The 23,763-nt window shown below is 53.4% G+C and overlaps 1 protein-coding gene across 1 annotated transcript; it reads left to right on the top strand.

The window, feature by feature from the left end:
- The first annotated feature begins 1,844 nt into the window (after positions 1 to 1,844).
- On the top strand, positions 1,845 to 22,580 carry RIMS3 (regulating synaptic membrane exocytosis 3). Its single transcript, XM_016205160.2, has 7 exons — positions 1,845 to 1,913; positions 6,235 to 6,482; positions 11,825 to 11,966; positions 14,265 to 14,377; positions 16,466 to 16,567; positions 16,897 to 17,036; positions 18,485 to 22,580. The coding sequence occupies exons 2-7, from the start codon at positions 6,266 to 6,268 to the stop codon at positions 18,695 to 18,697; spliced, it is 927 nt and encodes a 308-aa protein (XP_016060646.1). The 5' UTR covers positions 1,845 to 1,913; positions 6,235 to 6,265; the 3' UTR covers positions 18,698 to 22,580.
- Positions 22,581 to 23,763: the final 1,183 nt, after the last annotated feature.

Genomic DNA, 23,763 nt, shown 5'->3' with positions numbered 1-23,763 from the left:
GTGTGTGTGCTCAAGCGCCTGCTCAGAGCTGGTGTGTGTGCCTGGGCCAAGAGAACCCGCAGATCCAGGTATGATACTTCTCGGGTCCCTGCCCACTGAAGGGATGGGGCTCTTCCTGCCTCTTTGGGCTGGACAGAGCCAGGGAAGGGTGTGTGTGGGCGTGTGAAGGCCAGTGGCTGTCGGCACGGCTGCTTCTGTGTGCCTTTGTGTGGCTGAGTATCTTAAATGTGTGTGTGTGTATCTGTGTATGCATGTGATTCTGCCTTTAAGTGTGTATCATTTGAGTGGGCCTGTATAGCGTGTGATCACACACTTGAAATTCTGTGCCCTGTCTCTCTACCTCTGTGTGGCTGTGTGTGTGCCAGCCTGGTTTGGGGGAGATAAAGGTTGCACAATCAGGAGAGGAGCTAGCACATGCTCCCCACTCAGGCTGGGTGTGCTCCTTCAGCCCAGTCTCCCTCTCCCACCTTGTATCAGCCCTGACACCCACTCGTATGTCCCTGAGGGGGACAGGAAATTCTAAAAACAAGGGAACTCCTCTCCCCTCCTGTGGATGCAGGCCCTGGCCTCTGACATGGGCACAGAGTGGCATGGGTGGTGTGGTGGGCAGCCATGGTGCTGGATCGGGGTTAGGGCAGGGGGCTCAAATGTCAGGCCTAGCATCTAGCAAGGGGCCAAAGGCTGAGATCCTGGCAAAGAAGAGCACAGCCTCACATGGCAGCTCCCACCCCAACCGAGAGGCGCAGGGACCCAGAGCCCACACTCAGCCTGGGCTCTGGGCAGAAGCACCAGACCTGGAGTGGGAGGTGACCCTGTCGGTCTCAGCCTCCTCATGAAGTGGTTGCACCTGGCATGTAAACCAGACCAGCGAGCACTCACACCTGTACAGTTCTTTACCATTTACAAAGGCACCACTGTGAGTAGTAATAATGCAGTTGCCCAAGTGAGCATTTAGCATGTCCCAATCTTTAGAAGAATCCTTAGGCTGTCATTATTATTCTCGTTTTAGAAATGAGGAACGGTAGACTCAGGGGGTTTGTTAAGGAAATTTCCCTGTCGTACAGCTTATAAATGGCAGATCTAGGTTTCAAACTAAGTCTGTCGGCCTCCAAAGCCCGGCTGTTGGTTTTTTATCACTGTGCTTTCCTGCTGCTTATTACCTCACCTGATCCCCAGTCCATCCTGGAGAGTCCAGCTGGGTCCAGGTGGCCAGTAGATGCATTTTAAAGAAGAGGAGATAGAAGTTCAGAGAAGCCAAGTGACTTGCTCAGGGTCACATGGCTGGGGGTAAAACCAGGAGTCCCCCCTCCACATACCTCCCCTCTGCCATCAGCACTCTTGACTGCCAGGCGTGACAGAGTGTCTGGGGAGGGACACAGACCCCATTAGTCAGGGGGAGGGCAGAGGAAGGAAGAACAGGGTCTAGAGCTGATTAGCATTTGGACCTGGGTGAGTCCTCTGTGTGTTAAAAGTGTCGTAAAGTTGTGTGTGGAGCTTCAGCCCCAGCAGCTTGACGTTAAAGTTTCCTAAAGGCTCAGGGGTGGAGTTGGGGGGGAGAGGACCCAAGAGTTTGGACAATTTTATGAAAGAGGAAACAGAATCAGAGAGTTGAAATGATTTGCTCAAAGTCATACAGCTACATCCAAAGTCTGTCTTTTTACTCCACAAGCTACTGGAAGCCCTTGAGGACAGATGTCTTCTCTAGCCCCTCCTCTAAGCTCTCCTTTTTCCTTCCAGAGTCTTATCACATCACCTCCTCCTGGGAGCTACCTTGATTGCCTTCACCTCCTTTGTCAGAAACCAGTGTCTCAAAAGAAGTTGCCAGAAGCCTTGTGTCAATGCCCTAGGGGAGTGCTGTTGGGAGGGCACGGCCCCCTGTGATGTGGAGCACCACGCTCGGATTCGTCACTTTGGTGAGTCTGGGTTTTCTTCAAGGTGAGAGGTGACGAGGAAGCAGCTGACAGGCGATGTGGAATCCGAGAGTTAGGCGACTTGGGTTGGAACTCTGATTTTGTCACCAAGTTTCTATGTGACCCTGAGTGTGTCCCATTCTGGGCCTCGATTTCCTACTCTGCAAAATGAAAGGCTCAGGCTGGAATAGGGATGGCAAGTCAGTTTTAGCTCCTGAGCCGGTTCTCATCAGTTGGTTCTGTAGCGCAGTGTAAGGAGGGATTCTGAGGCTGAACGTGCCTCGATGGGAAAGAGATGGATTAGTGATGTCTGCTGTGGGTGGAGGGTGGGGAGCGGTGGTAAGAGCTCTGTTATTTGCCATGCCTTTCAGCCTAACAGCCTGTCATCCTGTGACAGATTCCTTGTTCTTTCCAGTTGAAGGGTGGATGACTATGTTCATCTTGGATGGTCTCATTGACTCTCAAAAACAACCTCGTTATCTGGTTAGACACATGGTCAGAGGCACTGAGGGGCCCAGGGTGGCTTGGCAGAGCCATGAGACCTGCTATTGTCAGGATTCAGAAGAGGGTTTGGGGAGCCCTTAGGGTACTGAGACCTCAGGGTAGAGGCCAAACATCAAGGGCCGGAAAGAAAACAAGGCTTGTTCCTTGGGGAATTTGGGAGGTATCTGCCGGTGTGGGGCTTCAGCAGGAGTCAGCGCAGCAGCCAGGGCAGCAGCTTCCTGCCTCCAGGGCAAACCTGAGCTGTAGTTGTAGGTGCTCTGTAGCCATAGAGCAGGGTCAGCAGGGAGAACTTGACAGTGAGGTCCCCGTGACCCAACAAGTTTGGGGGAGAGTTCCCTTCCTTGGGGTGCCCCAAACTAGGCTGAGAAAGGGAGTCCTGCTCAGAGGCAGGAAATTGTTGAAGTGGTTTTTGTGGAAAGGATGTCATTCATGCAGCAATCTTTTAAAGCACCACAATGAGAGGTTCTGTGTTCTGTTGGCCCCTCCACCTGCTTCCTGCCCCCTCCCCCGCTGCCCCTTTCCTGTCCCTGTGGTTTAATGGCTCAGGGGTAGGACTTCCCTCCTTATAGGGGCCAGGTAGCCAGCTCTGTCTGTCTCTCTGCCATGTCCTTCTTGAGCTAGACTGGCTGCCAGAGAAGCAACTAGAGCCCCAGTCCTAAGCCTGCCCCTGCACATGTGTTCACAGACCCTGCTCTCCCAGGCAAGAGGACTCTTAGAGATCACCTAGTCCAACGCCTTTGTTTTACACACAGATGAGGAGACCAAAGTCCAGGAATTTGTGTACATTCCAGTCCCACCTCCTGATCCTTAACTCTCCCAAGCTGCCTACCCAGGACTCCTGCACTGGGGGTCAGGCCCTATGACCTTAGGTCCAGTGTTTTGGGTCTGGCCCCTCCTATCCCCTTGGGGATGGGGGGCCTGACCCGTCCTCCCAGGCACTCATCAGCTCTCAGGCCCCCTGGGTGGTTAAAGATGAGAAAGTAGCTCTGGATGGTGCAGAGTCCTGGATGTCAAACCATCCTCTTATCAGTGCCATTCATTATTCATGAGGAAATATGAGTCCCTGGGTTGGCAGGGTCAGGGATTTTGTCCCTTACCCTCTTGCCTTCTTTTTCCCTGGGAATGGTGTTCTTGAGCTGCCTATAGGCTAGCTGCTCTGGGGCAGTTTTCTCAAAGAGCCCAGAGACTCAGCACAAAGCCTGAGCAGGAGGGATGGGCCCACATCTTTGGGTGGGTTCTGGATTGAAGGGGCAGGGGCTTTAGAGTGTGTCTGTCTCTTTGTGGAAACGGGAGACCTGGGTTTGAGTGCAGCCTCACCACTTCTTAGCTGAGCAGGATGGGCTAGGCCTTGACATCTCTGAGACTCAGTTTTCTCATCTGCAACATGGAGATAACCACACACCTAACAGAAATGCTTTCAAGAGCAAGTTAGGCTTATGTAGCAGATACAGAGTATCAGATAAGTGCTCTCCCGCCACCCACCAAAAGACCATGCAGATGCCCCAAAACACACACCAACTGGCACTAGAATTGGAAAGTAAAGAGAAGAGATCATCATAGGCCCAAGTCCAGGGGACTTTCCATTAGCTGCAAGGTTGACGGGGGATGGATGGAGAAATACAATCTGGGGCTCTGCGCACATCACAGGGTGAGCGAGAACAGCCCAGACAGCCACAAAGGAGGCAAGACATGGCTTTGACTCATCCTCACTGGCAGCCCTAATTCCCAGCCACGCAGGAGTCACACTGACCAGGAGACCAGGCGGCCATTGTCAGCCGTCTAGGGTCTGTCTTCCTCGTTAGCTGGAGGGATGCATTCCCTTTCCCGCCTCTATTTTCCCACCCCTTTCTTTGTCCTTTCGAAAAGTTGGGTTTCCTCGGGGTGACAGAACTGAGGGCAGAGAGTCAAGCAAAGTACCCCTGAGCCCTGTGACGGGAGCTGCCCTGGGGAAAGCACTGCGGGCTGGGACAGAGCCAGGAAGGGCTGGGGGCAGGGCAGGCTGGAGCAGCCTTCTCGCCAATACTCAGATGAGCATCGCACTTTTGGCCAAGTTATAGGGCTGATGGCCACAGATCCCGCCTCTGTACATACCACACAGAGCCCTAGATGCCTGCTGCCTCGCCCCCCAGAGTGGCTCCCAGTGCCCTCTCTTCTCTTCCCTGCCACTCATCGGAACCATCATTAAATACTTAATTGCACCGTTAGTTATTTACTGTCTGTTTCTCCTCCTGGACTACAGGCTTTAGGAGGGCAGGACAAAGTTGGCCTGGCTCACTACTGTGTCTTCGGCACTCAACATAGGCCTTGGAATTTTAGGGTCTTAAATATTTGTTGAATGCAGCTAATGGAGAGAGTCCACTTGTATACTTTGGAAAGTATAGCAATATACTCCAAGAATCAAAAACCGTTTGTGCCCTCAGTATCAGGTAGGATGCTTTTGGAACTAACAGAGAACCCTGATTCAAACCGGCTTAAGCAAAGGAAAATACATTATCTCACATAACGGGAAGGCCAGAGAAAGGCAGGCTCTAGGGTGGCCAAAGTCCTTTCTGTCTCTGTGCTGTACCCTCCTTAGGGGGAATAGGGGAGAGAGAGAGAGAGCGAGAGAGAGAGAGAGAGAGAGAGAGAGGGAGATCCACCTTTCCTGTGATCATGGAACCTAAACCTTTCCCTTAAGTCAGATTAGGCCGACTCACCCTTGGACCAATGAGAGTTACCAAGGTGACTGACACTCACTGACTAGCGTATCAGCAGGATGGGGAGGTACTGGATAAAACCAGTGCTCTTTCAGGAAGCAAGGAGAGAGCGTGGATGCTGGGGAAGCTCCCAGCAGTGTCCACACCCCTTAAACCAGTCACTCTGTGTCTGGGAATCAATCCTAAGGAAATAAGCAGATAACATCAGTGTAGAAAGATGCTTATTGCTGTGTTGTTTAAAAGATGGGGGGGGGAAGGGAGCGCTATGGAAAGACAGACAGAGGGGGGAAAATTGGACCTGATCTAAGAGGCAACTGTATTGAAATATTTAAGTCACTCATGCTATCTCCATACAATGGACAATTATGGTGGCATCAAAACATTTGTACAAAGTGTTAATGACATTGGGAAATGCTTGTGATAGAATGTTAAATGAAAAATACCAGGATATAAAACTGCGTTTACAGCATGAGTTAAATTATTTTTAAAAATGCATAGGAAAGAGATTGGGAGGAAACAGGTTAAAGCGCTTCCCGTGGCTGCCCCTCAGCAGTGCAGTTGAGGGTGACTGCCTGCTTCCTTACCCTTCTCTGTACCACCCTCTCCAGGCAGGGCGGCCTCTTCCACAGCCCACACAGGCGGGAGCCAGTTTTGCCCTCCCTGTTCTTAGCCTTGGCTGTGAATTAACAATTGCGAACACTTACTGAATACTTACTCCATGCTTGACGCTGTTCTAGGCGCTTTCACATGCACCGACTTAATTCCTATGACAATCCCATGAGGTAAGGGCTTGTATTTCTTGTTTTGCTGAAGTGGTCACTGAAACCCCAGGACGTTAGGTCACAAGGTCACAGCTAGTGTGTAGAGGCCTTTGGGATTCAAGGCTCCATTCGACTCCACAGACTCTGCCTTTACCGCCAAACCTAGTCACTTGCCAGGGTAGCCATGTGCTAAAAAGAATAGTTCCACTTATTGAGCCAGACTCTGTGCATTTGAATGCTCACAACCTCAGAGAGATCGAGTGACTTGCCCAAGGTCACACAGCTTAGAAGTGGTGGCTGCGGTAGAGTGGCCCTGGGGTCTGATGTGGGACCCCCCCCTTTGTCTCTTCATCTCCCCCACAGAGTTGCCTGAGGCCCTGCCGCCCCTGGGACCATGTTTAACGGGGAGCCGGGCCCAGCCTCGGCCGCAGGCTCCAGGAATGTGGTTCGGAGCTCCAGCATCAGCGGTGAAATCTGCGGGTCCCAGCAGGCCGGGGGCGGGACCGGGACCACCACCGCCAAGAAGCGGCGCAGCAGCCTCGGCGCCAAGATGGTGGCCATTGTGGGCCTGACCCAGTGGAGCAAGAGCACGCTGCAGCTCCCCCAGCCTGGTGAGGGGGTGTGGGACACCGAGGGCTGGGGCAGGTCACCTTGCATCCAGGGACTGTCCCCGTGGATGTGCACGCCCACACCCACAAGCACTTACGTAGCATTTACTTTAAAGATCCCAGGCATTATTCTGGTCCAGGACATGTTCTGACTCATTGAATCATCATATAACTCAGGCAAGTACTGAAGCGCAGAGAAGGGAAGTAAGATGCCCCAAACTACATGACTACCAGGCAGCGGAGCCTGCATTCAGACGCCAGCAGTTGGCTCCTGAGTTCATGCCCCTGACCATTACACCATGCTGTCCCCTTGCTCAAACATATACATTATTCAGCAACTGTTTAATAAATAGCCATCAGGTTTCTGGCCCAGTGCTAAGTGACACAACGTCATAGACACAAGTCCACACGATTCGGTCTCACTAGTAACCTCAGAGTTTCCTAAATACAGAGAGCCACACAAATGTAGTTACACAGCCACACACATGCATTGCAGAGTCGTAAGAGAGACACGCACACACACATACACACACACATGCCTCACGAAGTGATATGAATAGCGTGCTCGGCTGCTCAGGTAAGCACTACCCTACTGCCTGGAAAGGACAATATAGTCATTCACACTGAGCATGGTCACAGATAGAGCCAGTCACGCAGTTCACACGAACACAGCCCTCTGACACAGGCCCTGATCACAGAAGCACTGCCACACACACACACACACACACAGTGGCCCATGGTCACAAACATGTCACACATGTGTATGCACATACCTCGCAAAACCCCACATTCACACACCTTATCAGCTACATCCCGACAAATTTATACTTTCTCAGAAGTCTAGTTATGGAATCCCAGTTCTGCTCAGAGTGGTGGGTGACCCACCTTGTCACACACAATCACACCTGGACCCTACATCACAAAGGAGCCAGCCCTCCCCACCAAGACCTCCTCACTGTGTGGCATCAGCCCAGACGCCAGCTGGCTGTGTATTAAAATCTCTTCCTGCTTATTTTTCTCAGAGTAACAACTTCCCCAAGAAACCTTCAAATAGGCAGCTGGATGGGGGCGGTGCGGGGGTGGGGGTGCCGGAGGATCCGGGGAGAATGCTCATCAAGAGTCCCAGTTGGGGCTGGGGGTGGGGGACTTTTCCAGGCCTTAAAATAGCTTTCTACAAAACCCTCCACAGGAGCACGTGGGATGGTCTTTTCCAGCACTCGGGCTGCGATGTGGTTTCTGGCTCAGGGACATGCTACATAAGGAGGGGTCTTGCAGCTATTGGTGGCCCAGGGGGGTATGGCCCCTGTGAATCTACAGTATAGGCCTGACACGAGGGAGTCAGGAAGATGGGGACCTGGAACTCCAGGAGTTGGGCTGGGACAGGCCCAAGGGGTGGGATTCAGGTTAGGAGGGTGAAGAGGTGTTGGGCACCAGGAGTCTGGCTTTAGAAGACCAAGCCCTGCTGACCTCCAGCTGAGTCAGCTTCAGATCCAAAGGCTCCTTCATGCCCAAAGCGACTTGGACGAATGGTCTTTCAAGGCCAGGGCAGGGAGACATTCCAGTCATCTGCTTGGGGCTGTCCACCTACCTAGACTACCAGTCAGCAGGCAGGGATTAGAGCGGACACCAAGGAGACCTCTAGCCTCGAGGGGAGAGGAGTGATGGCGGAGTTCCTGGGTCACTCGTCCCTGTGCTGTGCAAGGGTCTGGGGCCAGCGCCAGCAGAATACACAGATGCCCTTCTAACTGAAGGTCTCTGTGACTCATCCAGTCACCAAATGTCAGAGCATTTGAGATCATCTAGTCCAGTGTACTCATTTTATCCATGAAGCATCTGAGCCTGAAGAGGGGAAAGCACTTTTCCGATAAACAACCTCAAGGTGTCCTTCAGAGCCACACCCTGTCATTTACTACCTGGGGACTCGACTCCAGCAAGTGCCTTTTCCTCTCTGAGCTCGCCACCCCGTTTGTAGAATAAGGACAATAATCCATGCCTTGCAGAGTTGTCCAGGGGATTAGATGACTTCGGAGATGCAAGGGCACCAGCCTTGTTCATAGTAGACACTCGATACATTGTCGATGTTATTACCATTTCCCACAAACAGTGGGGCCAAAAAAATAAGCAAGTTCACTGCCTTTCACAGCTCTGCCCCTTGCTGGTAGCACACCTTTCTCCCATCTCTAATTCCTTGTCCCCGTTTTTTTCTCCCAGGCCTTGAGGCTGCCAGTGTCCCAGCTTGGAACCCCAACCTGGGGGGCAGAGTCTGGCTCCAGAGCATGTATGGGGCTGACTCACCTTGGGAATGGGCTCTGAAAACTCTCTTATGGGAAGAGATCCCAGCAGGTGTCTCCTGTTGCTCCCAGGTGGGATGGCTCAGTTCCGTGCAGGGCGAGGCTGTGTCAAGTGGGGAGGAACTCCTCTCCTGGACCCAGTCTTCTGGGCTCTGGGTCTGCCTTCCCAGGAGCCTCATTCCCCCTAGTTTACCCATATCCTGCACTGGCTCCAGTTCAGCCCATCCCCTCCTCTTTGTTTCAAAACCTGGACTATTACACCAGCCTTCCTTCTACTTCCCCTGCCTCCTGCCTACTCCTTCCTGTCTTTTCCTCACATTGCCGTGGGGTGGCTTCCAAAAACTTGCCTTGGAATTTTGGAGGACTAGTCCTGGCTCTAGCTCCTCATAGGACCTTGGAAAAGTCACTTTCCCTTTGGGCCTGTTTCCTTTGTAAAATGGAGCTAAAAAGGACTCTCTTCCAGCTTTCTTCTAGATCTAACATTATCTAAGTTGTGGGAGCAGTAAAGAAGGTAGGGTGAGAGCTTTGGGGTCCCAGGACACAGGTGGGTTCCGGCCTAGCCTTAGACTGGTCCACACAAGGCCATCCTGGGCTGTCCCAGCCCCTGCCCAAATTATGCTATTTTCAGCACCAAGGACAGCAGCCCCTCCCTCCTGGGCTCTGGGCTCTGGGTCAGGCGGGGGAGAAGGCTCAGCATCTTTCCAGGAGATGCCAGGGAGCGCTGTTGGCAGCTGTAACTGCCCCTCTCTTGTATGTGGTGAGACAGGGGATGGTTCTGGAGTCTTTCAGTCTCCAGGGGCCACAGAATTATTGCAAGCAACTTACCTTGGTTCTCCGGAAAGAGGCTACATGAAGTTACTCCCCAGATCAGCAGAGCTCCGAGACTGGGCAGGTATGAAACAGTAGAGCAATTTTCTCTATGGTTTCAAGACCTTTCTCCCCACCCAGAAGACATGGAACTTAATCTCTGCTGAATCACGTCTCAAACCAATGTGGAGTTAGTTTGGGATGTGGAGGAGAGTGAGAAGTAGAGCATCAGTAGGCTGGGAGTCAGCCTGGACCTCACGGATGCCGGGACCTCAGGCTCCCCACCTGTGAAATGGCAGGCGCAGGGGGCTAGCTGAAGGTGTCTCCAACATTTCAGGATTCTGTGATTCCCCTTCCAGGATATCACAGTGGATAGGGCAGGTCTGACCAACGAAGGTAAATTTTTCCCCAAATGCGCCAAACCTTTTCCAAGCTCTGGAAGAAGGGGACCAGGGTCATATGGTGGCGAGGCTCTGGCTTCAGCTCAGGATGCGTGTTGTGGGGGATTCGAGGGGAGGGAGGGTAGAGTGCAGCTCCCGTAGACCTGTCTGTCTTCTAATTGGGTTAGAGGGGATTGGCAGTTAGGAGCCAGGGACAGGATGAGTGAGCCCCTCCACACGCACCGTTATGGCCCAGCCCTCTGTGTGTGGTGGGTCACACAGCATTTGTGGGTTTGCATCCATGTGTGTGATTGAGTGGATAGGTCAACTGCAAGTCCTATGGTGTGAAGGTCACATTTAGCTGGCAGAGTACGTCATGTGTATGTATAAGACCTGAAAGGACCATTTGAGACTGTTGTACAAACATACACATGACCTTGTATGTGAGATCACTGTCTTCATAGATGTGATTTTCAGCACTCATGTGTCAGCTTATGCCTGTCGGTATAAAAGTATGAATGAGCTAACGTGACTGTGTGTGTGTAAGACAGACAGACAGACAAATGTTGATGGTCTCATTGATTCCTGCATAGTTAGCTATTCCAATATCCCAGAAGCTGGGATGGTTTCAAAGAAGACATTTCTCCTCACCACCTCCCACTCCCAGCCCCCCAGCCCATCTGCCGGTGACGCTGGCCCTCTCCCAGTGGGTCTTCCTGAAAGATAAGTAGGACAAAGCAAGAGGAATAAAGCTTCCCCACTTTCCCTGGCCAGGGTCTTGAATATCCTCACCCTTGGATATGGGTTGGAGAGGGGTTGCCAGGGTAACCAGCTCCCCCGCCCCATTGCTTTTAAGGGGACTGCACTGCCTGCACCACCCCTGGCCTCTCCCATCCCTATAAGCAACTTCACTCTTAATTTGCCTGGGTCTCTAACCAGCGATAGCAAATGGCTCCTTTGGTAGAGTCCCTATCTGAGGGCCACTTCCCTCCCAGTCAAGCTCCTCAGGCAGCCGAGCTTCAGCAGAGGAAGCCCCTAAACCCTCACCCTTCTTCTGTGACCCCACCCCTGCCCCAGGAGGGGAGGGTGCCTAGAGGGACCACTGCAATGCTGAGTAGGTTGCCATGGAAACCCAGGCAGGCTGATGTGCTAAGCGGTGGGGCAGGGTGGGGGAGAGGGCCCTGTGAACAGGAGGCACAGAGACACGGGTCGAGCTCTCACTGCACAGCTGCTAGGGTTCTACAGACCTTTCTCTCAAAGCCGAAGTGAATTCAGGCCAACCTAGCTCCTCTCTTGGCCTTGCTTCCCTGATCACCTCTGCATGTCCAGACCCATCTTGAGAATGCATGTTAGTTTTTGTGGCCAGACTCCCCATGGGATTTTTACAGGGCCTGTGAAGGTATCAGAGAGGCGGGTTGTGAGGTCTGAGTGAGGGAGGGTGCATGAGGGACAGCAAATCCGGCAAAAGGCCAGCTTTCTAGAGGAGAGAGACAGGAACGCGACCCTTCAGAGCAAGGGCTGAAATTGAGCGGGAAGGTAGCCGTCAGGGGAGCCTGGCAAGGATGAAGGTGAGGGTGAAAGGCTGCAGGGCAGGGGCTCTACCTGGCGACTGCACACCCCCAGCCCCACCACCCCTACTCTGCCTCCAGGAATCTTTCTAGACTGCTTTGTCTGCCTCACTGCCCCGAGCAGGGCCGGGGTCAGGCTGCAAACCAGCTCTAGAAGTTGTCTCAGCGTGGCCCTGCCTCCAGTCAGCCCTGCCCATCAGGCCCCTTCCCAAGAGGGTGACTTTGGGCAGTGCTCTCAGAAAGGCCTCATCGGTGATCTGACCTTGTTCCCTTTGTGTGCTTGGGGACACCGGTCACAGAAGGGACCACCAAGAAGCTGCGCAGCAACATCCGGCGCAGCACAGAGACGGGCATCGCTGTGGAGATGCGGAGTCGGGTCACCCGCCAGGGCAGCCGGGAGTCCACCGACGGGAGCACCAACAGCAACAGCTCCGAGGGCACGTGAGTGCAGCCCACCCCACCCTGGTCCCCTCCTTCCTCCCCAGTCCTCTGGTCAGAGCCAGGGGCAGGGCGGGAAAATCTCCAGTTGGGTTTTCAGCCCAGGTGTCTGGCTCCTCTGTGTCCCTGCCTTCCTTTCTTCCCTTCCCCTGGACATCTGATGCCTGGGCCAGTCTTCCTACTGCTCCAGGCTGCTGTTTCTCACCCGAATACCACAGTATCCCTTCTGTATATTCCATGCCTCCTGCCTCCCAGCACCTACACACTGCTCCTCTCCAGAGGAGAGGGTTTGAAAGCAAAATGTGATTCGAAAATCCTTTAAATCTAAAACCATTGTTATGTCTCAGATAAATGGAGTTCTCACAAGTGGCCTTGCTTGGGGCTTAGGGAAGGAGATTGGACTGGATCAGTGTTTTTCAAACTGTGGGTGGTAACTCATAGGCAGGAATAAAATCAGTTTAGTGCGGTAAAACCAACATTAGAAAAAGAAATAGAAATTCAATTGTATCCTATGGAGTAAGGATGAATTACCTTGTGAACCTTTGTTTCAGTTTTTTTAATGTGTGGGAGCTCATAAGTCTATGACAGTAAATGTATTTCTTACATTTGCATGTGGATTATAGTCAAAAATTTCAAAGTCCCTCATATTTTTTCTAAATTATGAAACTATGATATACAACTAAGATTTTCTGATTTGGCTTCATTAAGGCGCAATGATTTCAGGGTTCTTTAGCTCTATTATTTAAGATTCTGTGATCATGTATCTCACTGCTATGCCTACATCCATGAATGTGAGTGGCCACTAACATTTATTGTGCCTTACTATATGTGCAGGGTATCACTGGGCACTTCACATCAGTGCTTCTTATTCTGGGGATCTTCTAACCACTATCAGACCAAAAACTGCCTCATTTAACACTCACTACAATCCTGAGGGATGTTGGTTCTGTCTATGAAAAGAGGTCACAGCTATGAAGTGGTGGAGTCAGGACTGGAATTAAGGCCATTTGACTTCATAACCTTTGTTCACAATCTCTACGCTCTCTATACCAAGCTCCTAAAATCCTGTGACCTCCAGAGTATATTTCTTTATTTAACGTCCTCAGAGCCTATCGTCCTAAGAATGCGTTATTAGGCCATCGCTGACTGGGGCCGATAAGAGTAGGTGAGCCTCAGAGCCCCTTCCTGGGGAGTGGAGGAGAGACACACAGGTCCTCTCTGACAAGCATATGCAGCCTGTCTCCCCTCCCTGACTGTCACCGGCCAAGGGGGACTCAAGGCCAAGCTGTCCAACGGGATTTCTCCTGGGACAACCTTTGATCTCTAGCCAGTAGCCTGAGCTGTTTCAGATCTTAGGGCTGTTTTTGGTCCATTGTAGCCCATGAGCAGACCCAGGCCAGCCCTCCCTCACCTGTGTTTTCTCTGCTGGCACACCCGGAACACCCAGGCTTGAGGACATGAGCAAGCAGCACTTTTCCCTCAATGATAATAGCAGCAATAACTACTACAGATTGCTTTCTGTTTGTCTGGAACTTTTCATGCACCATCTCTCCTAATTCTCACCACAAACCTACATGAGTCAGGCATCATATCATCTCTGTTTTGCAGGCAAGTCTCTTACCTCTTGAAGCCTCTGTTTTCTCATCTGTAAAATTGGATAATAGCTCCTGCCACACAGAGGAGTTGCAAGGATTCAATTACACGGTGCACGGAGAGCCATTCAGTGCACAACTGGCACCTGGCCAATTTTTAGTCACTGTCAGTTTTTCCTGTTGCTATTTCCAGGCCCCCCCCCCCCCCATGGAGCACCTACCATCACTTGTCATTAATCTCAACATCTTAATTGTGTTATTTTTTGGACTCAGTTGCTGTTTCAGGCACCACCTCATGTTATTGACTCAAATTCAGACTTAGGGTCAACTAAACCTCAGTTCCTGAAACTTGCTTCAGGCATTGAAATTTCTTGCCTAGGTCTCTGGTTCTTGGCTACACATCCCCTGGTGAGGACACAGGTGTTCAGCAAGCCCTACCTTTTAAGAGTCACCTTAGAAATCCTGGAGCTTGAGGATTAAATACCAGTGTTGTGTTAGGTTCATTAGTTTCTTTTCTCAAGTGATACCAAAGTATTTTTCTTTAATGTGCAGAGATAAACAGTTCTGTCTGTCCCCATCCAAAGTAGTACACTCACACTATGTAGAGGGGAAACTGAGGCACAGAGGGGCATGCCCAGAGCCTCAGAGACAGAGCTGCTGCATCCCACCAGCCAGATGTCCTCACGTGCCCCTCTGCCTCCTCCCCCAGGTTTATCTTCCCCACCACCCGGCTGGGGCCCGAAAGCCAGTTCAGCGATTTCCTGGATGGGCTGGGACCAGCCCAGATTGTGGGGCGACAGACGCTGGCAACTCCACCCATGGGTGAGTCTCCCCAAGGGTAGGGCGAGTGGGATGACGGCGGCCACACAGCAGAAAGGGTAAGATCAGTGGGGGCCCTGCGTGACCCGAGCCTTACTTAGGCTTCCTTGCCAGCCAGGGGTGAGCACAGCGCTCACGAATCCTCCCTCCTCAGAGAGTAGGGCCACCCGCAGCCGCCCTTCCAGCACATTCCCTCCCTCACTTCACCACACACTCTGCGCTGGCTCTGCTAAGCGCTGGAAAATGGTGAACAAAGGCCATCATGGCATTGGCTTTCGTAGAGTCAGTTCTGTTACCAATTCTCTGGGTCGCCTTGGGGAAGCCCCTTCTCTGAGCCTGTTTCCTTGTCTATAAAATGGGAATAAAAATACTTGCCTTCATTCTGCAATCTATCTACAGTTGATTGAGGGTTGTTTTTTGTTTGGTTGGTTTACTTTTGTTTTCTCCTGATGCTTTGCATGAAGTGTTCCATTTGCTCCTTAGGAACTGTCTTGCTTCACTTGTTACTTCTAACGGTGTCTGGCACCTGGAACCTCTTAGTGATTTTCTCATGGCCCTTTCCTGTAGCTGGGCAGTGCTCCCTGGAGTCTGTGCCTGGTCCTCCTAGCTGCAGTGCTGGCTCCCTCCTCTCTCTCCCTTCGATATTGGATGTGTTGGCCTCGAGCAGCTCCTCCCAGGCCTCCCCTCCCCAGAGATGCCTCCTGGCTTCCGCCCTCTTCCCCGTCAGTCTGACTTAAGCAGAGTCTGACCCAGACACCTGCACTGACCTTGCAGCGGGTGAGGGGGCCGAACGCAGACGATGTCCTGCTGCGAGCCACATGGGGAGCTGGGGTTTCAGTCCGGGCCGGGCTCTTCCCACGGCCCTGCCCAGTCACCCTCATGTGCTCACAGGAGCCTCTCTGCTGGAAGAGGGGTCTGTGGGACCCTCACGGGGTGAGCGTCAGCTCTAGTCTAGCTCTTGGGTTGGAGCTGGCTAATTCTCAGCCCCTGCTTTCAGACTCTCAAGGGCCTGGGAAGTTCGCGGTGAGAGGAGCCAGCCGCTTCCCTAAGGCGAATGCGCCATCGCAGACCAGAGCTGTGCGCGTGGTGCCCTCTGGTGCCCCGAACTGGGGATGACAGGCTTACGTCTGCCCTTCTTGGGGATGTTCTAGTGAGACCCGGAGGAGATTCATTCCCGAGACATCCCCCTCCACTTCCCCGGGGGGAGGTCAGGAAGAGCCGGAGGGAGGGGAGGAGTTTTGAATGTATCTGTTTGCATTTGCGTCTCCCACCTATGCAAATACGAACAACTGCATAATGGCTCAGAATCTAAAACGGGCGGCGGGGCCCACAGGCTGGCCTATTTTAGTTTTCCTGCATCAGGCTTATGATTCTGCATCCTCTGAAGGATGTTCCAAGTGACTAATGCATAGTTTCAAGTTCTGCATTATCTAAGCGTTCTAGAAATCAGATAACTGACAAGATTCCACACACGGAACTTGCCCCAGCTGGGAGCCCGTTTTGTGGGGGCACAGGGAGGAGCTCTCAGTTCCCTGCTCCCAGGAAATCTGCCAGCTTCCCGTCATCCTTTGGCAGCGATGCAAGCAGGCCCCCATTCCCAGGGAGTGCCTCGTGTCCCGGCAGGCTCATGTCTCAGCATCTCTTCAAGCCGATAGCCTCTGAATATTCGTTTGACATGTATTTAGGGGAGTGGCTGCTGGCTGCTGTGTAAAAGGTGAATAAAAGCCACTGAGCCCACGGCCTCCTTCTCTCTTCCTGACACAGGGAGCTCTGTCCCCCGACTTGCCTATTCTGCTCAGTAAAACAGAAGCACCTGTGTTAACCAGGCTTAGATGAGAATTTGACAGACATTTTTGGTCCCCAAGCATGTCCCTTGAGGGTCATGCCTCGCCCCACCCCAAGGGACCTACGAGAGCATTCCTTGGCTGCATTAATGTGGTCTCCTGAGGCCAGTTCTTCCACGTGCAGTTTTCTCCATCTTGTGCCCCTCCCAGCGCGGTAACGTCCCCTGCAGACCGGCATTCTGCACGGCGGCCGGCTGGCCTGCCCCTGGTCTGGCTCTGCCTGGACTGTCCCTCTTCTCCCTTGCAGGGGACGTGCATGTTGCCATCATGGACCGGAGTGGCCAGCTGGAGGTGGAAGTGATCGAGGCTCGGGGCCTGACTCCCAAACCTGGCTCCAAATCCCTCCCAGGTGAGGCTGAGCATCTGGGAGAAGGATTTTTGGAAATGGGGTCCTGCGAGGGAGGGGTATGCAGAGCTCTGGGTCCGACGAGTCGTCAGTTCCCCGTTGGCCAAAATCGGTATTCTCAACATGAGTCAGGGCTTGCCTGAGAGGCCAGTGAGTAGGGCGGGTGTGGGCAGGATGGGGGGTCGGTGTTTGAACCAGCCTCGGCAGCTCCCTGTCTCCTGGTCAGCTCGTCCTGCTCCCCCCGCTCACCGGGATCGCCCGGAGGTTGGCATGGGGCGGGCCATAGCATCTCCCCGGACCCCTCCCCATCATTGCTTTCTCCCATCTCTCAGCCACCTACATCAAGGTTTACCTGCTTGAGAATGGGGCCTGCTTGGCCAAGAAGAAGACAAAGGTGGCCAAGAAGACCTGTGACCCGCTGTACCAGCAGGCCCTGCTCTTTGACGAGGGGCCCCAGGGCAAGGTGCTGCAGGTGAGTGTGACAGGGCAGCACTCGACGTCTGCAAGGCAAAATTTGAAATCTGTTTCATTGCTGATGCACCCCGTGCCAGGCACTGATGCCAGGAGCACCAACGTACCTTCCCCATTTATTTTCACACCCAGTGAGGTGTTATTGCCCCCGGGTGACTCACAAGCAGCCAGTGTTCGGAGGGTAGCTCGACTGCCCGCCCCCCAGGTTCCACCTGGTGCTGGTGTTCATTGGGCATTGGCTCCACACCGGGCTGTTAGCAGCTTTCCACCGTGACCTCGCTTCATCGTCGCATGATCCTGTGGCACAGGTGTGATTCTCCCCACTTCACACTTGAGGAAACAGTCTCAGAAAGACGAAGTGCGAGTTGAGCCCACGTCAGGGTGGCTCTTACCCCAGCTGCCTGAGAGTGACAAACCCTTCATCAGGGTCCTGGGAGGGAGGGATCCTCGTGCCTGTTTCATAGATGTAGTGCCCAAGGCGCACAAGAGGTTACATGGGGACAGAGCGCAGTGGTGGTTGGTCTCTAGGTTCCGTTCTGGCTTGATCGCTTACTAGCTGCAGTATGTAGTGAAGATTAAATGAGAGATGCCTGTAGAGGGCCTCACACCGTGCCTGGCACACAGCTACTTGCTAACTCTTGACAGTGGTGGTGGTGGCAGCTGTCGGCTTTGCCTGAGACCACGTAGGTGACAGAGGAGAGGCTTGAGTTGGGGCTGTCTGGGCTGTGGGACCCCTTGTCTAGGGCTGTTCCTCTGGGCTGAGCTAGTTCCATAGCAAGGGCACTTGGAGTTGCAAACAGTAAGAACTGATGAACCCCAGGGTTCTGTGGGCGAAAAAGTACAGTCTTGGTTGCCCATTTATATATATATTGGGATTCCATTTTGAAAAAAGAATTCACCAATGAAAACACAAGTTTGAAAATCACTGAGCTAATCTACTCCCCTCCCAGTTTTGTGGATGGGTGGGCACACTGAGGTTCAAGGAGGGCAAGGGGCTTGCCCAGGCCCTGCTGCGAGCCAGCAGCAGAGCGAGAGCTGTGGCCCAGGTCCTGGGGTCTCAGTCTGCTCCTTCCTGGAGAAGACTGTCATCTGAGATGCTGGGAGGCTCCAGAAGTCAGACCCAGGGTACATTCCCAGCTCTGCCACCAATTATTGTGTATCTTTGGATTGGTTAATTAACCTCTCTGAATAGCAGTTTCTCCTTCGTGGAAATAACACACACCACCTCTACCTGGATGGTTGCAACAATGGAGATGATATATGTAAAGTCCGTAGGAGGGAGCCTGGCACTTGTTAAGTGCGTAGTAAGTTATTGCTTGAAATCAGTCCGAGTTTCTGCTCTCTCTGTCCCACCTGTGCCCTGGTGAAACTTGTAGGTTCCTGGGCCCACTGCCCAGCCCTGGAGTCGGGGAGGTGGCTCACCTCCTCTCTCTACCTCCCCACTTGTAGGTGATTGTCTGGGGAGACTATGGCCGCATGGACCACAAGTGCTTCATGGGCATGGCCCAGATCATGCTGGACGAGCTGGACCTGAGCGCCGCTGTCGCCGGCTGGTACAAACTCTTCCCCACATCCTCCGTGGCAGACTCCACACTCGGGTCCCTCACCAGGCGCCTGTCCCAGTCCTCCCTGGAGAGTGCCACCAGCCCCTCATGCTCCTAAGGACCTCAGGAAGAGGCTGGGATGCTGTGTGGGAAGGGGTGCCCGCTGGCCCCCCACCTCCTCGCCTGTACATAGTCTTCGTGTCTTTCTGGCCCCCTCACCCTGCTGCATGCCTGTTGGCTACTGGGCCCGTCCCAGCTGGCAGTGGAGAGTGTAGTGTGTGTGCGTGTGTGTTTGTGTGTGTCTGTGTGTGACCATGTTATATCCATTCATTTGTCTGGGTACAGTCAGTCTTGGTGACTACATGGGCCGAAATCCATGTTCCTCTGTGTCTCGTTGAAAAGAAACCCAAGAGAGTGTTCTGTGGACACGGCTCCCCCTCAGCTTGGGGATGGAAGAGGGGGAGGTGGCCACTGGTCCATCCTGCCTGGTCCTGTGCCCAGGGCAGAGCCCATGTGTCCCCTCCCGTGCCTCCTCTTGGCGGTCCCTGCTGGGTTTTCTGTCTTGTTCTTTGTTCCACCTTTGCCTCTCCCAGCACTGCTGCTTTTTTTTGAGGAATGTAGCATCCACTGCAGTGGGCCACACGAGGCCCCTCTGGGAACTCTGACACCCCTCCTCCCATGTAGCGCCCTGGCAGCTTTGCCCACCAAATGCATCTGCAGCATGTAGCTTGCTTGGCTAGCTCCCTGACCAGGGCCTGGGAAGCAAAGATGCCCGTGGAGCTGAGGGCTTGGAAATTGTTTCCTCCTGTGGGCTGGAGCCACCACCTCCTTCCTACAAGCGAAACACGAGGAGGTCTTAGTTCCCAGGGTTGCTGGCCAGATACCTGGGGGGAAGTTCTGGTACCTCCCTTAGCACTGCTCTTCACCTCCTGTCTCCCCCCAAGCCACCTCACCTCTGACATGCCAAAGGAGCTCTCCCAGTGGACCCCAGGAGGTGTGGACAGGAGGGTGTGGACATCTAGGAGGCTGGTCTCAGAGGGCATGTAATCTGCCAAAGCAGACAGTCCCTGGAGGCACCTGTGTGTCCCCAGGCTCAGAGGGTGGCCCTGGTGGGGCCTGGCCTATGAGGAGGTGCTGAGGGTGGGGCAGTTTGCTGGGATAAGGAGGGGGGGCTTGCTCTGAGCCATCGTTGAGAGTCCTGTCTGACCTGTGGGGATTAGCTGCCTGAAGTTCATCATTTCTGGCTCTACTCTGCTCATTTCTAGACCAGGGTCTGTCTGGGAGCTCAGACTCGTGGGCTGCAGCCTCCTGGCTCCACAGACAGCCTGGCTCTGGACTCTAGTGCCACAGCCACCAGCTCTGCACAAGCAATACTCACCTGCTCGGCCTCCTGCCCCCTTGTGCTCTGCCGCTGCCCTCTGCAGAGCGGCTGCCTGCTCGAGGCACCTACCAGCCTCTGCTTTCATTCCATCGTTTGGCTGGAGCTTCCCAAAGCCACTCAAATTCACTTGATCTGCCGGCTGGGCCCTGTGGGTGGGGACCAGTGCCTGGACTGAAGTCTGGCTCAGGAATGCCCAAGTCTGTCCCTCTCTCCCCTCAGGTCTAGGGTGAAAGGTGAAAGGCTGCCCAGGAGACAGACATAGCAGCCTTTGGGTCCATGGCCAGTGGGGTTAGGGTACGAGGCAAGCACTCTGTCTCTTCCCCAGACATCATCCCTAATGCTGCAGTGACTCCAACCATGTACACTGACCGGGGAGCAGTGCAGAGTCTGAGCCCGAGTGCTTGGACTCCACCTGTAACCAAAGTGGGACAGGCATGGGAGGTGGATTTGGGGGGAAGGGGAGGCATCTGGAGATACTGCCAAGGGACCTCCTTTTGGGGCGGATCCACATTAGGTTGAAGCCGGAGCCCCGTACCTTTCCTCCTGGTACCTTTCCTCCCAAACAAGGGGAAGAAATCAGTCCCCCGTCAGCCCTGCCCACAAAGAGTAGGTAATGGGGGCAGTAAAGAAACCAACACAACAAGCTCCTGGGCTCCTGTCTCCTGCCCAAGCCTCCATTCTTGTATCACAGACAGAACCATTGTGTGCGTGGGAGAGGGAGGCGGCAGCTGGGTCTCGCTTTCTCTTTCCGCAGAAATTCTCCCCCATTGTCGGGACTGGGTAATGCCTGCATTTCTCATGTTTCTACCATGAAGCAAAGGGCTCTGTGCTCTTTTGTCCTAGGGTGGGGAGAGGGAGGAGACTCGTTCACAGAGGGTATTTTATGTCCTGTCTGTGGTGTGTTCACCTCTAGAGAGGTCACCCTCAGGATGGTGTGAAAATACACTGAGGGTGGTGGGATTATTAGTGACAGTGTAGACATCTGCTGATGTAGCACCGATGGTGATCCTCAGACCATGTAGCCACCCCCAGGAAATGGGCACATCACCCTTATTCCTTGAGGGTCCCAGAAAGACATGAGAGAAAGTGGAAGCTGCCAGCAGGCCCGTGCCCCCTGCCTCTGGGGGAAGGTTGGTTAGCACAGGGGAAGCCCCAGCCAGGGGTGGGGCCTGATGTGTTGGTCATGGGGCTGAGCTGCCTACAATCCCCAGCTGCCAAAGCTGCCCAGGGGATGGGCCACTCCACAAATCCACCTCTAATGGGAAGTAATTTCCCTCCAAGTTGACCTTGGGAATTATTCTTTTTAATCCTTTGTACCAAATAAGTGACTAATCCCCACCTTAGATTTTCCCCCATGAGGGTGAAGTCGCGTGAGGCTGGTGTGTGTGTGATGGTGACCAGCTGGACTTCAGGGTCTGTTTCTCAGCTCCCTGGGTGCAGGGGTTTGTCTGAGAAGCCGCTCTGGAGAGGAGGGAGCTCCAGTGTGACTCCTGCCATCCCTGGTAGGGAAGTATCTGTCCTTTGAGGAGGAGATGGTGGGGGAGGAAGGAACATGATCCCCCAGAGTCCTCCCTAACCCGGGACCAGCTCAGGGCCAGGTACAGCACCCTGGCTCCAGATGCCTCCTTTGCCCAGGTGAAACCTGGAGTGGATCACAGACTGGGGCTCTGTCGCTCCATCTTCCTCTGCTCAGGCAGGATTCGTGGAAGATGTGGCAGAGACAGAAATGGCCCTGCAGCGATGCTGGGCTGTGGGCAGGGACTGTGATGAATGATTCAGAGCGTCTGTCTTCACAATTCTGCTCTGTTCAATCCGTCCCACTTCCTTCATGGACGGCTTCCCTACAAGGAAGTCTGTGATGGGCCTTTGGTATGAATCAGGCTCCACTAAATGGGCCACGTCTTGATTGGACCAGAGGGATGTGATCCTTCAGGGAAGAACCGTCTCCAAAACGACTTCCTTCCACTCTGTTTTACTACCCAGCTCTCCTAGGATGGGAGCACTTAGGAGGCTGTCGGTGCAGCACGTCCCAGGTGTTGCCAGGACTGGCCTGGGCAGAACCTAGGAGCTCCAGAGAGAGGGTGCCTGTGCTCTCACCACTCATGGGATCACTGCCCACTACGGCACTGCGGTCAAGCCAGTCCTCCCAGGGGCATGACACCCCCCGGGGCAAGCACGCCCAAGCTCTTTACTGCCAGCCTTGAGGAGAGCAGAAGCACTCCCTTTTAAAGACAATAGAACCCTCCAAGAGTACTTCTTTGGAAATGAAATGTAGCACAATCTTAGACTGCATTACCAGGAGCCCTGACACGCAACCAGGGTCTTGCTCTTTGCTCTGCTGCCCGGGAGACCTGCGCTTCTCCCCTGGGGCTCCGGAGCTCCTAATACCTCTGATCCCCAACCTCCCTCAGCCCAGAAAGCAGCACGGCTTCAGTAAGGCTGCTGTTCTGTTTCTCTGATTGCTCCCTGCACTGTGCAAACTCTGCAAGAAATTGCTGCCTTTGCTTGATATTGTAATGAGTTGTCCTCCACCTGGGTGGAGAGAGATGGCATGTCATTGGTGGTGGTGGAGGGGGGGTGGTGTCCTGCAGTATTTCTGCAAGGAGATGGGAGAGTCCTGCTGACCCCTACTTTTCTCTTCCCCTCCTCCGCGTATTCCTCTCTAATATTCTGACACGTAAAGAGGGCCTTTAAAATGCTGCTTCCTGTACTGCATCTTTCACTGGATGATCAGGGAGAAGGTAGGAGTGTGGACTTGTTGTCCCCTGCCTTCTCCCTCAAGTCTGCTTTCACTCAGGTCAGAAGAGATTGGAGCAAAACAAAGCAATCATGATTGAAGGGCTAGGAGCCCTGCCCGATCAGGTGAGGCCTGACGGGGGCTGGATTGACCTGGTCCAGCTGGGAAAGGGTTATTTTGAAAGCGTGCCTGAGCATCTCAGAGCAATGTCAGTGATGCCAAAGAGAGCAACTTGGCCTCCATGGGCACCAGCTCTGTGTTGGCCTGCCCCACGGTGGAACCTTGTTCTCTGACAAAAGGGCTTAATCTTTCCATGTAGCAAAGCAACTCCCCCTCCCCTCCAACCCTGAGCTTGGGCTTTTGTGGGCCCAGCATGGCTGTGCCTGTGAGGAAAACCACACCAGAGAGAGAAACTTGCATTCTCTCAGGGGCCTAGACTGGCTGGGGGCTCGTGCTCATTGAAAAGTGTAAGTACTTCTGCAAAACCTCCCAGCACTCTGTTGGGAAACTTGGCCCATAAGGACAGAGGCCTTAGGCTTACCAAGGAGCTCACCTCGATGCCAGGAAGGGCCCCTGGGACTGGGTTCCAGAAAGCTTGGCTAACAGAAATGAGCCCTGGGAATTCCAGGAGCGACAGAGCATCCACCCCATTGGTCAGTGGCCTGGACAGCTGGCTATAGACCATCAAAGGCTGTTATATAAAGTTTGCTAGAAACAGTGACCATGTGCAAGACTCCTCGCTTTTCTGGGCCTCAGCTTTCTCTTCTGCAAAATCAGAGCATTTGCTAGTTGCTGCACCATTCCCTCTTGGTTTTAAAAGTCTGACCTGAAGCTGATGAGGATTGTGAGCCTGGTGCAACTGGCACCTGGTTCCATGGACTGGTTTCTTCCAATGCTGGGTACCCAAGCTGGGTGCAGGTCCTCATCCGTCCACGCCCAGATGCTGCTGCTGACAAGAACTCTGGGAATCCTAACAGACTGCTCCCAACTCTGTGGTTTATTCTCTCTTATTCTTGTGTAATGATGAGATCTAATTAAGAGGTGTCTACAATGGACAATTTTCAAG

The sequence above is a fragment of the Miniopterus natalensis genome, chromosome 9, assembly GCF_054644295.1.
Source record: "Miniopterus natalensis isolate mMinNat1 chromosome 9, mMinNat1.hap1, whole genome shotgun sequence".
In the NCBI taxonomy this organism is placed as follows: Eukaryota; Metazoa; Chordata; class Mammalia; order Chiroptera; family Miniopteridae; genus Miniopterus; species Miniopterus natalensis.
Note: the sequence above shows the minus strand (reverse complement) of the source record. Positions and strands in the feature narration are given on the sequence as shown.

Bases quoted from the DNA above. Each gene is read 5' to 3' on its own strand.
- RIMS3 (XM_016205160.2), top strand. From the start codon at position 6,266: ATGTTTAACGGGGAGCCGGGCCCAGCCTCGGCCGCAGGCTCCAGGAAT. The intron at 14,378-16,465 runs GTGAGTCTCCCC...TCTCCCTTGCAG, and splicing joins GCTGGCAACTCCACCCATGG to GGGACGTGCATGTTGCCATC. The intron at 17,037-18,484 runs GTGAGTGTGACA...CCCCACTTGTAG, and splicing joins CCCAGGGCAAGGTGCTGCAG to GTGATTGTCTGGGGAGACTA.